Genomic DNA, 12,352 nt, shown 5'->3' on the forward strand with positions numbered 1-12,352 from the left:
GGAAAAAAGATAAAGGTAGGCAATTCATGTCAAATCAGTGTGTATACTTATTCAAATACCTTAAAAACTGATAACCTGTAATTTTCTCGGAGACTTACGCAGCATTGAGTGTATGAATTAATGACGTGAACTTGTGCAAGGCATTTTACAAATTAATGTTTGTCTTATTGTCTGACAGGCTTGTCTTGCTAAATTTAAATGTTTAGCAATTATCCTCCTAATTATAACAAATGTATTTAGATTTTTATTTATTTTTTGTTCTCATAGCTGCAGTTTAACAATGTTCTGTATCAGCCATTATTATTGTCACAGTATATAACTGCCTCCTGTCTCCCTGTGTTAGTCAGTGTTTTAAGGATGTACAGCTTCATGGGAGGTGGGTTGTTCTGTGCTGGAGTTGGGAATATACTCCTTGTTATCTCCACGGCAACCGACTACTGGATGCAGTACAAACACTCCAACAATTACATGCACCAGGGCCTTTGGCGGTACTGTGTGCCTGGAAAATGCATGACCCACACAGACAGCATTGGTAAGACAGTAAAACTCTCTCCATACATAGAATGCTGACAGACGCTCACATTGCGATTGACCATTTCCCTGTGCCCATGCAACTAACCTGAACAAGGTTTCTGCTGTGTGGTGATTGTGAATGGTTGATAGCACAAAATGTAACACTGAGATTCAGTTGAAAAGGTCGATCACGCCATCTATCTTTCAAATGATGAAGCCAAAGCCAAAAAGCTTATTTTTATGATATACAGTATGCATTCACAAGATTGCTATTTGTATGTGTACACATACTATGATAGCAAAGGCAGGGTATGTATAATATCTAATATGTGCAATATCTAAAATGTACAACATTTTTAACATAACATGCAATGTTGACATATTCATAACTGGTCTGTGATTATTCATGACTTTTCTCATCATATATATAGGCCTACTGTACATGCCCAGTACTGTTCATGTTGCCCATATACTGCTCACACCTGGTCTTACCAAAAACTTACTTTTATAATTACTAATTACTTTTTGCAGGCCGTACCATTTTAATTCATACTTTTCCCCTTTGAGAGCAATGTACCAAGTCCAAATCCTGAACAGATGGAAGAATTTGATTCTGATAAATAAGATACATTTGAACTACTGTTAACTCCTTTAGCTGGAAATGCTTCTAGTCTCCCAAGTCTCAGCCTTTCCCTGTGCTCTTGTCTCCTCAGCATATTGGGATGCCACCCGGGCTTTCATGATCCTTTCCCTGCTAGCCTGTTTCCTCGGCATTGTGATCGGTGTCATGGCCTTCATCCACTATTCATCCTTCTTTGGTGGGTTTGACAAGACATTTGCAGCCGGCATCCTCTTCTTCATCTCCTGTGAGTACATCCTCGATGATCCTGATGTACAGTAGCATTGACTACAGTATGTTAACAGTTCCATGACTTCATGACCTTGTCCTCTGCAGGCTTCTTTGTGTTGCTAGCAATGGCAGTCTACACAGGAGTGACAGTGAACTACTATGGTAAACGTTATGGCAACTGGCGATTCTCATGGTCCTATATAATGGGTTGGGTAGCAGTGGTGCTCACATTCTTCTCAGGTATGTGTACTGTCATGATTTTAAACCTCAGAGATCCATTCTAAATGAGAGAATAACGTCAACCACTTAAAATTGAGAATGCAGCACATTGTTGAATAATTCAGATCTCCTTTCCCCCCCCTACCCCCCAGGTATATTCTACATGTGTGCCTACCGGATGCATGAATGCCCAAGAAACTCAAACTCACGCTGATCTGCCAACACATCCTCACGTGACATAAGCAGTGGTCCATAAACCACGATACATGTCTAAGATGATTATCCCAGCAAATCTTCCCATACAAGATGTCTTTCTTGCTGTCCCGACCATTGAACAAAATAAATGGTAATATCAATAATATTTGTCTGTGATCAGTTAAAAATGTATCTGTGGTAATAAAACATAGTTATAGAAGACCATTCTTTTGTTTTTAGAAATTCAGTCTAAGTAATAGAGGGTATGCACGTGACATCAAACCCGGAAGTTATGCAGGAATACCTACAGAGTGGCAAAAAAATACTTTCAGGCCTTGACAACCCATGCATCCAAACAGAAAAGTCCTGTTAAACTCACTTTGCATGTTGCTCTGCCACTCGATGTGCCATTCACTTTAAGCATGCGCATACCCTCTATAGTCTTAGTAGCCAGAATGTGAACACAGACATGTTGAGTACACCGGGAGGCGGACTTTTTTCCGACAGCATTCTAGCAGACGGGGCAACGATCCGATCCGCAGCGGGGGGACATTCGCTGCGATGCGAAAAAGCGATGGTCAGACATGCGCTGCTCCCGTGCTTGCCGTTAGGATTGAGGTTTCGGATCAATATGCTGTCGGAAAAAAGACCTGCACCCAAACCATGTTTGTTAGAAATGTTTAGTATGGGCCCCCACAAAAAGAAAAACTGTTTAGGCTAAAACGGCCATAGCCATAATCACAAATGTGATGTCAGCTGATTCGGGCTATGGCAGTAGTTTTTTTTTCAAAGCTAATGCTTGATATGGATAAAGCCTCATGAAAACCCTCTTTGACATGTCACATGCTACATAAAGCATGGTGAAATTTGGATTTTTTGCCTTCTATAGGTCGTCAATGGTATGGTCACATATGCCATTATGAAAATTGCTCAACATATGCAAGTTAGCATCCAGCAGTTTCTACATGTAGGGGACCCATACTTTAACATAAAAGTCTGGGTTCACAATGGGGCTCTATGGGCTGGCAACTAGACCATAAAGCAAAAGGTGATGAAATAAAAGACTCACAAACTAAATAAGCAAAATCGTATATTTTAATGTAAATTCTTTGTGGTGCCATACATAACTGAAACATTAAATAGTGCAACAGAACAAAGTCCATAAGTGCCAACCAAAGTCCCAAAGAAGTAGTTGCTCTTACAATAGCTTCAGTCCATGAGACAGCATACAGAACAAACAAAACAAAAAACAAAGAACAAGACAAATTGTTCTTGGAAATTCTGAAGATTTTGTTTTAGCCTCCCTGACTATATAATCATTGATTGGATACAATGAATGATTCTCTGACAACCCAAAAAACTACATATAGAAATACAGATGGTATGGAATGTTCCTGGTTTAGTCGACCTCCTCAATGGTAGGGCCAGATGATCCTCCTCCTCCTGGGGCAGCACCAGCCCCTGGGAAGCCGCCTGGCATTCCACCTGGCATTCCCCCTGGCATTCCACCAGCACTCTGGTACAGGTTAGTAATGATGGGATTGCACACCTTCTCCAACTCCTTCTGCTGATGCTCAAACTCCTCTTTATCTGCAGACTGAGGGGGGGGGGGGGGGGAAACGCATTAATTTAATACTAAGTTTCTCAAACTGCTGTAAAAAATAACAACTTTACTGACATGTTTAATGATAAAACATTGAACAAACGTGTGAACCGACTGATCTTTAAATTGTAAAAAAAAAAAATCAAACGTTTCTTGTAATGTTATATATTTCAAATGGTGCATTATCATTCATATTATATGCTAGCTATGGCTTTCTCATGCAGTTTTCTAAGCAAAATGTCAGATAAAGCAGGTACTTGAAACAAGTACAAGATGACTACAACTGTCTATATTATAAGGTTGACAACATTAGCCAAATTAAGAGAAGCTTTTGTGGATGACTGATCCCAGTCTGTGTTAATTCATACCTGATTTTTATCCAGCCAGCTGATAACCTCAGAGCACTTATCCAGGATCTTCTGTTTGTCCTCATCACTGATCTTGCCCTGCAACTTTTCATCCTCCACAGTAGACTTCATGTTGAAGGCATAAGCCTCCACGCCATTCTTGGCTGAAACCGTGTCTCTCTGCACGTCATCCTCAGCCTTGTACTTCTCAGCTTCCTGGACCATGCGCTCAATATCCTCCTTGGATAAGCGACCTAGTGACAACAAAAAATGACAGATATGTTAGAATGCTGCCAAGTTATGAAAGTTAGTTCTGTGGGAGCAATTTAGTTACAGCTTCAAACTGCTGTTGACTACGGGATGCGTCTTGCTCAGGGACACTTAAACACAGTCAGGGCCAAGAAGCGAACCAGTGACCTTCAGAATACCAGATGGCCTCTACCGATTTATAAGCTACGGCTGCCCCAGAAAATAAGAGGAAAGAAGGGAAGGCGAGGATAGCTTAAGTCAAACTTCACACTGCATGCCATTTTGGCACAGTGCTGAAATGCTGTACTTCTGTTTGGTGTACCTTTGTCGTTGGTAATGGTGATCTTATTCTCCTTGCCAGTGCTCTTATCAGCAGCAGAGACGTTCATGATGCCATTGGCATCAATGTCAAATGTCACCTCGATCTGGGGAACACCCCGAGGTGCTGGGGGGATTCCAGTCAGCTCAAACTTCCCCAAAAGGTTGTTATCTTTGGTCATAGCTCTTTCACCCTCGTACACCTGTGGGCAAAATGTTAGGTCAGCCAAACATAAGCATTCATTATCGAGTTTTTCCCAGTGACAGATTATTAGTAACGAAAACTTTAATTGTAAATATTAAAATGTTTTGAACTGTACAGTTCAATATTAAAGCGAGAATCTTTGCATCCCCATTATAAATGTACTAAACACCAATTTCATTCGTATACAAGCGCAACTCATCTGAGGCCATTAGCTGTAATACCTGAATGAGCACACCAGGCTGATTGTCTGAATAGGTGGTGAAGGTCTGAGTCTGCTTGGTAGGGATGGTGGTGTTCCTCTTGATTAGTGCCGTCATGACTCCTCCAGCAGTCTCGATGCCCAAGGACAGAGGGGTGACATCTAGCAGCAACAGGTCCTGCACATTCTCTGACTTGTCACCTGACAAAATGGCAGCCTGCACAGCTGCAAAACATTTTACAAGTTAAATCCACATCTACATATTTTAGATGATTTCTTGGTTTAGGAATTTAAGAGGTTAGTTATTATAAACTGCAGCCATACCTGCACCATAGGCAACTGCTTCATCTGGGTTAATGCTCTTATTAAGTTCCTTCCCATTGAAGAAGTCCTGCAGCAGCTTCTGGATCTTGGGGATACGAATGGAGCCTCCCACCAGAACAATCTCATGGATCTGGGCCTTGTCCATCTTTGCGTCACGGAGAGACTTCTCCACAGGGTCCAAGGTGCCACGGAACAGGTCAGCATTAAGCTCCTCAAAACGGGCCCTGGTGATGGAGGTGTAGAAGTCGACGCCCTCGTACAGAGAGTCGATCTCAATACTGGCCTGTGTACTGGACGACAAGGTACGCTTTGCCCTCTCACAGGCTGTTCGCAGACGACGCACAGCCCTCTTATTCTCGCTGATGTCTTTCTTGTACTTGCGCTTGAACTCTGCGATGAAGTGATTAACCATGCGGTTGTCAAAGTCTTCTCCTCCCAAGTGTGTGTCCCCTGCTGTGGACTTGACCTCAAAGATGCCATCTTCGATGGTCAGGATGGAGACATCGAATGTGCCGCCACCAAGGTCAAAGATAAGAACATTTCTTTCAACTCCCACCTGCAAGAAAAAAATACATATTGAACCATCTCCAATTGAGACATTATGCAGGTAGAGGTTTTTTTTAAATGCTACTTCTAAGAACACATGCATCATGAAAATGGTGTAGCCTATAGAGGTACTGTACCTTTTTGTCCAGCCCATAAGCAATAGCAGCTGCTGTTGGCTCGTTGATGATGCGGAGGACATTGAGTCCAGAAATGGTCCCTGCATCTTTAGTAGCCTGACGCTGAGAGTCATTGAAGTAGGCAGGCACTGTTACCACAGCGTTGGACACCGTCTGTGGAGGAACAGGAATATCAAATTAATGCCCGATCTGAACACTGTCTGCTTTGTGGGATATACATGTATTTAAAACACATTACCTTTTATTTACTCAGTTTGAACGAAGACTAGCTGACTGCATGCAAATCATGCAGTGTTTTGTTTTCATCTCATTGTCAATGTCAATGTCTATACACTATCTGCAAGACCAAGATGAACCTTTCTGGAGAGATTTGTTATGGAGTGTAAAGCATTGTTGCTGTGAATCTTTTTCTAGGGATTAATTTATCTTTAAATTTCTTGCACAATATATTTTTGTCCTTGTCTTACTTTAGAAAGGCATTCACATTGACACATTTGTAAATAAATTAGCACATTGTAGGTATATTTTACACAATTGTTTGATTTCCTGTTGATCACCATTTCAGACTTATGCAGTAGTAGCAGCTCAAGTCGACTGATTTCAATAGATAGATCTTGTGAGGGGTCATTATTACAACAACAGTGTGTTGCCACATTCTTTCTTGATAGTCCCCTAGCTAGGAATTACCTTGCCAAGGTACGCTTCGGCGATTTCCTTCATTTTGACCAGCACCATGGAAGAGATCTCCTCTGGGTAGAAAGCCTTGGTCTCTCCCTTGAACTCCACCTGTACTTTGGGGCGTGTGGAATCATCGACTACTGTAAAAGGCCAGTGTTTCATGTCTGACTGGACAACACCATCATCAAACCGCCGTCCAATTAGGCGTTTTGCATCTGAGAGGAGAGTAAAAAGTAAATTAGTAAAAATAAAAAACAAACATAAGCAGTGATCAACTTCCATGCTTCACTTATGGAATAAAATCTTACCAAATACTGTATTGCAAGGATTCATGGCCACTTGATTTTTGGCTGCATCCCCAATCAGCCTCTCTGTGTCTGTGAATGCAACATAGCTGGGTGTGGTCCTGTTGCCCTGGTCATTGGCGATGATCTCCACCTTGCCATGCTGAAACACCCCTACACAGGAGTAGGTGGTGCCCAGGTCAATGCCAACTGCTGGTCCCTTTGACATGGTTGCCTGCGGTAAAATAAAAAATATTGCATTCATAAAAAGAAAGTAATATTGTACTAAACATTATGAGATATTAAATTAAATGTATAACCTACAGAAAAACACGATGATGCGATCGCACAATTCATTGCATAATCAGCCAAATGGCACAGATTGCCCGTTAGCGTTACACGCTCGTCAAAGTTGATAGCCGTTTCAACTTTCTCCCTGGTATTTCTAGTTTATTGAAATAACGTCATGAACATTTGTCCAATGCAATGCATATCCTACTGCAGGCTTTGTTGACTAGATTTAGAAGACATTTTCAAGCTCTTGCTACTGAAATGATCGATTTATATGGAGAAATCCAGTCATTTAACATGCATCTCAATGGGTGACAGGACAACTTTCCCTCGCAGAGTGCAGTGGGTGTGGCTTAGAGATGGGCTAAATTATGTTTTGAAATGGCAATTTCACCACATAAAAACTTGCATATTCCATCGCATAATCAAGGATTTTTGCCCACGAGGGTCTATAAATGTGCCTTTCACATCTTTGACCCCAGGAAGACTAGAGGCTCTTTCATGCGTCTCTAATGGGGATCCTTTAATAAACATAAAGTTTAAAGGTTCAGAGCAAGAACCGAATTGTAACATTTTGCATTGTCATTATTCCTGGTTTGTGTTCCATTCACACAGCTGTGTGTTGAGCAAACCATAAATGTTTAATGACAGTCATATTACATCTATTGGACAGAACATTTATAAAATTATAGAGAGATGCATGTAATTCTATAATTATTTCAGTTAAAATGGTAAACGGCAACGATGCACCACCACACGCTGCCAACTCATCCATGGTGGATTTAAGGATTCTAAAGTAGAACATTAAACAGTATTTTCATTGTAAAGCCATTTAGAAATTGGGAACATTTAACATGCTGCATCAATATATCAATCAATGAATCCTATATTCAAATTGGCTTAAGCGAGGATGGGCGAGAATGGGCGTTTTTTAGTACTCAACAACGCTTTACGTGTGTGGGGGCCGGGGGAGAGAACATGGACAACCATGACTCAGCCAAAACCATCCCAATGCAGCTACTGTATGTTCCCACTGCAGTGGAGTTCCCAATGCAGCCATGCACAAATATGTTGTCAAGATATTAAAATAAATAAATGTGTTAAGTGAGGGGCGCTCTTATCATACATCATATTCCATGCTCAGCCAAAAAAATCGTTTCCACGGTACAAACACAAATAGAAGGGCCTAGCGCCCATAAAAAATTGATGCCTCATTGGCTACTGCAGATCATTGGAGCATGTGTTATCACATTGTAAGCTAGATTGTAAGGAGGAAGTCAAGCGGAAGTGTGGAAGGCACACTGCGTCTGGCACTCAAGTGGGTACAGGGCAATCACAGTGCATCTTTATTGGCATGAAAAAGCGGACTGTCCCTTTGTGTGGCATAAGTGTGACTACGCTCTATATATGGGCATAAAAGGGACAATATCATCATATCAGCCAGGTAGATGTGAGGGCCACGTGGTGGCCCGAATCCCTAGTGATATACTAGCCTTGGATCAAGAGTCAAAATTCAGATCTATATTTTTAATAATTCATTTTGTCTAACTTTAAACATGAAAATGCTAAATCGAATGTTAAATAGTACAGTAGAACGTAACAGATGAGCTAATAAGTGACAGAGGACAAAGTACTACTGATCGTTCAAGAACGTCCAGTAGTACTTTGTCTTCTATCACGTGACGCAAGTGAGCAGAATGTTCTAGAATCTAGATTAGAACATTCTGCTCACTTGCTGCGTCACCGCACTGCGTCATCAACGGTGCACGTGCGTTTACCGGTATATGGTTTATACACGTTCATAACTTTATTTTAATAATAATGATGCCAAACACTCAGAAAACGATTAAAAGTTACCAATTTGCAAAATGTGAAACTGAATTATTTTACCGTATGTTACGGTAATAATTCGTTCGTCTACTAAACGTTCGGTTTAAGTAGGCTAGGCCTACCGTTAGCAGCAAGCTATCTACCGGTTAGCCCCAATACGTTCCCCCCTACGCTCATGAGCTGCAGAATGAGCGTAGGGACTGAGGGAACCGGTAGGTAGAATAATGCTATGGTGCTATCTGGAATCTGGATGCCAGATATAGCGTTTATAGTCCTTAACGCTATGGACCGGAGCTAAATGCTAGACAGGTTGCTTGTGGCTATTGGCTAGGCCGGGCCTAGTTTACAGTGACAGTCATCCATCCAACCGCATTGTAATTTTTAACATGTATTTTACAGACAATTTTCGCAATCTTGGAGGGGGGAGAGTATATAGCTTACCGGTGTATCGACCTCTGCAAATGTTCTTTGTCGTTGCTATTAATTATAGAGGTCTATCTGATCTTCGGTTGACCGTTGGCAGGTCCTCCTCGGTCACAGGCAATGAATGAATGGTGTAGAGGTTGTGCTCCTCCCACTGTTTTAAAGGCACGAGGAAATGTTCTCTGGAACGTTCTAAAGTCTAAACTAACTGGAATGAATTCGCTTTAAAGGTTCCTTACCCGGTCTGGGTCTAGAGCGGATACGGCAACGGTGTGTGCATGTATGCGTGCGTCTACATTGACGGATACAGTAGGTGGGCTCTAGACCGGATCAGAGCACTGAGTAGTAAACTGAAACGAGGCTTTCCACAGGTGCAGGCTACTGCGCAAAGAGTGCTAGTCTCGCGTGGCCTTTCAAGACAGACTATGGAAAAGAGGGCGCTGTTTTTCCTTTATTCTTCTGACGATGGGTTCTCAGATTGCGCGTGGCCTAACCTCGCGTGAGTCGCGTCCATAGACTGGTCGCGTCACCCGAGACCGAGAGTCACCCGCACCGCGTCATTAAAGCAAAGATTAAAGCCTACACATCATGGGACGGGTTGTGCACAGTGCAAGGACGCGCTCTGATTGATTGATTGATTGATTGATTGATTGATTGATTGATTGATTGATTGATTGATTTATTGATTGATTGATTGATTTATTTATTTATTGATTGATTTATTGATTGATTGATTGATTGATTGATTGATTGATACATTTGTAATAGTTTGTACTTTGTAGAATGGGTACAGTTCAAGGAAAGTACAGGTCAATAAAAAATCTGCTAAGAGGATAAAACCAGAAAAAGCACTAGACTTGTTTTCATAAGGCTCCTCCACTTTCAATTACATACTGTATAGGCCTATACAGTAAAAAAGGGAAAACGTGTATACGTGTAAAGAGGGGGCCCGGGGGACTTCAATTTCAAATTGCAGTAAGTGCTCTTACAGAGCGGTTTTGAAGGAGTCTAGGGATTTCCATTTCTTAACGGCTGTTGGTAGGGTGTTCCACATTTTAGTGGCATAGGAGTGAAATGAATGTAACCCCTTGTTTGAGATAAATCTGTGTTGAACATGGCTTGTGGTGTTCTGATGGTGGACTTCATACAGGTACATGGGTATCTTAGTGGCGCATCTTAGTGGTGTAGCGAATCCTGTATACCAGGCCCATTAAGTTGCTGTCTGTCGTCAACCCTCATTCCAACCTATCGAAATGAGCACGGGTGAGGTGGGTTCTGGAGTAAGCTAAGGCCAAGAAGTAGCCTGACCAGTTTGTTTTGGGATGTTTGGACTTTGGAGCCTTGTTTTTAGGGCTGATCGGTACAGTGGTACCATATGGTACCACCTCATGTACCACCTCATGTTCTGTCTGAACACTATAAGGACAATCGTCATCCACAGCAGTAGCAGCAGCAGCAGCATAAATATTTGAGGCTTTCTGTGAAATATTCTTCATTCTGGAATTCTGAATATGAGCCACTGTGTGGTGACACGCGTTTGCAAATATGCATGTGCTTATACTTTGTCAAGAGTCAGACCTATTCATCTATTTGTGAATTGGAACCTCTCCCGCTGTGAATTAGAACTATTCTTTGGAAGTTTTATTTTCTTTCCCATGGGTTGCCGTCATGTGCATCCTTTGACAAAAGTAAGACCTATTCTTCTGTCTGTGAATTGGAACTTCTCCCACTGTGAATTGGAATTATTCTTTGGAAGTATTGTTTTCCTCCACATGTGTTGCAGTCACTGACACAGGAGACAGTCTCACATTGTTGCTAAGTGTGAGGGATAATACTATACCTATTACCTACATGTATAGGCCCACCTGGAGCAGAAAAGAAAACACACCCTCGCGAGTCAGGCATGAATACTGTAGGAGGGATGTCCACATCTGTCGAGACTTATCTGTACATCACATAATGAACAAAAAAAGACACAAATGAGGTGGTATCATTGAACAATAACAGTCAATTATCTTTGTGTCTGCCAGGAGACCTTAGCCAAGGGATAACCTCAAGGGAGGTCAACCTAGAGAAGTTAGTTGATCATAAACATCCACAGTGTTGCTTTAACTCCCAGAACGTAGATACCTGTATGCACCCAGTATTATTATTATGATATTACACTATCAGAATTAACCACTTTTTAATTAACACTGTGTTAATAACTAGCCTGGTCGTGAATATTGTAAATTATTAATTAGAAGTCAGGCCTATTGTGTGTCTTCAAGTAGTTAAATGTCCAGTAAAGCTTTTGATGACACATATTTGTACATGTGTCTATGGTTCCCTATGAAAAATAGGTCACAAAACATTATCCGGTAAATCCCCAGATTCCCCACACGATGACAGTTCCAACATGTGACTAAGATGTCTTGGTTTGGGTCATAGTGCTGAAATAATGTGCCTGGGTTAGCCTACTGAACTCACCACACAACCACAACCACGCCAATGGCGTGCTTTGAAGACAAATGCTTAGACAACAAAACAAAGATCAGCTCAAAACTGGCATTTGACATTGGATACCACTTAAGTAATCTATCATGCCCCTTTCTGGGTTGTACCCACAGGGTGCATTGTAGTGTTCTCCCTCAGGGATGTTGGAAAGTTAGAGTCTTCTTTCATTTCATGATGTTGCACAAAAGGCCCAGGGTTTCTCTCAGGTAGGTGTGTCTTTTAGTCACAGACTGTAAGAGAACTGCACAGAAATAGTTCAGATTCAATTTAAAGCCTGGGGCTATAACACAAGCTGTTTCAGTACAAAACGGGCATATAGAATAATGATAACACCTTTATCGCTACAATAATCTCAGATTGCGCTATCACCCCCCCCCCCCCCATCCCCAACATTTACTACTGTATGTCCAAGACAATGGATGACTATGATCATTCTTACATAATGCATTTTCTGACCATGAACCTGATATCCTAAAGACAAAAATAGGACCAGAGGTGCACTTTCTTTAAAATCATCGCTCACAGACAGCTTTCCCCCTCCTTTGTGTCGTCCCTATAATGTTTATTTGACAACTCAAAATGCTATCCTTCTTATTAAAGAAATTATTAATTAATAATTCATTTAAATGTATCATGGTGTTAGCA

At 41.5% G+C, this 12,352-nt stretch overlaps 2 protein-coding genes across 2 annotated transcripts; one reads left to right on the forward strand and one right to left on the reverse strand.

The window, feature by feature from the left end:
- Positions 1 to 357: 357 nt before the first annotated feature.
- Positions 358 to 1,796, forward strand: lim2.3 (lens intrinsic membrane protein 2.3; the record flags this gene model as incomplete). The annotated part of the gene is made up of 4 exons (XM_080772694.1): positions 358 to 532; positions 1,227 to 1,379; positions 1,469 to 1,603; positions 1,735 to 1,796. 4 exons carry the CDS (start codon positions 358 to 360, stop codon positions 1,794 to 1,796), a joined length of 525 nt encoding a protein of 174 aa, XP_080628820.1.
- Positions 1,797 to 2,854: 1,058 nt separating this feature from the next.
- On the reverse strand, positions 2,855 to 9,384 carry hspa8b (heat shock protein family A (Hsp70) member 8b). The gene is made up of 9 exons (XM_080771780.1): positions 9,230 to 9,384; positions 6,692 to 6,902; positions 6,393 to 6,598; positions 5,706 to 5,858; positions 5,023 to 5,578; positions 4,721 to 4,923; positions 4,299 to 4,497; positions 3,749 to 3,981; positions 2,855 to 3,374 (listed from the first exon to the last, which is right to left on the reverse strand). The coding sequence occupies exons 2-9, from the start codon at positions 6,894 to 6,896 to the stop codon at positions 3,177 to 3,179; spliced, it is 1,953 nt and encodes a 650-aa protein (XP_080627906.1). The 5' UTR covers positions 6,897 to 6,902; positions 9,230 to 9,384; the 3' UTR covers positions 2,855 to 3,176.
- Positions 9,385 to 12,352: the final 2,968 nt, after the last annotated feature.

The sequence above is a fragment of the Protomyctophum bolini genome (genome assembly GCF_963924005.1).
Source record: "Protomyctophum bolini genome assembly, chromosome: 9".
NCBI classification, from domain to species: domain Eukaryota; kingdom Metazoa; phylum Chordata; class Actinopteri; order Myctophiformes; family Myctophidae; genus Protomyctophum; species Protomyctophum bolini.

Coding starts and splice junctions, on each gene's coding strand:
- hspa8b (XM_080771780.1), bottom strand. CDS start 6,896: ATGTCAAAGGGACCAGCAGTTGGCATTGACCTGGGCACCACCTACTCC. Junction 6,599..6,691: donor TCCTTGCAATACAGTATTTG/GTAAGATTTTAT, acceptor CTCTCCTCTCAG/ATGCAAAACGCCTAATTGGA. Junction 3,982..4,298: donor CACCATTACCAACGACAAAG/GTACACCAAACA, acceptor TGTTGTCACTAG/GTCGCTTATCCAAGGAGGAT.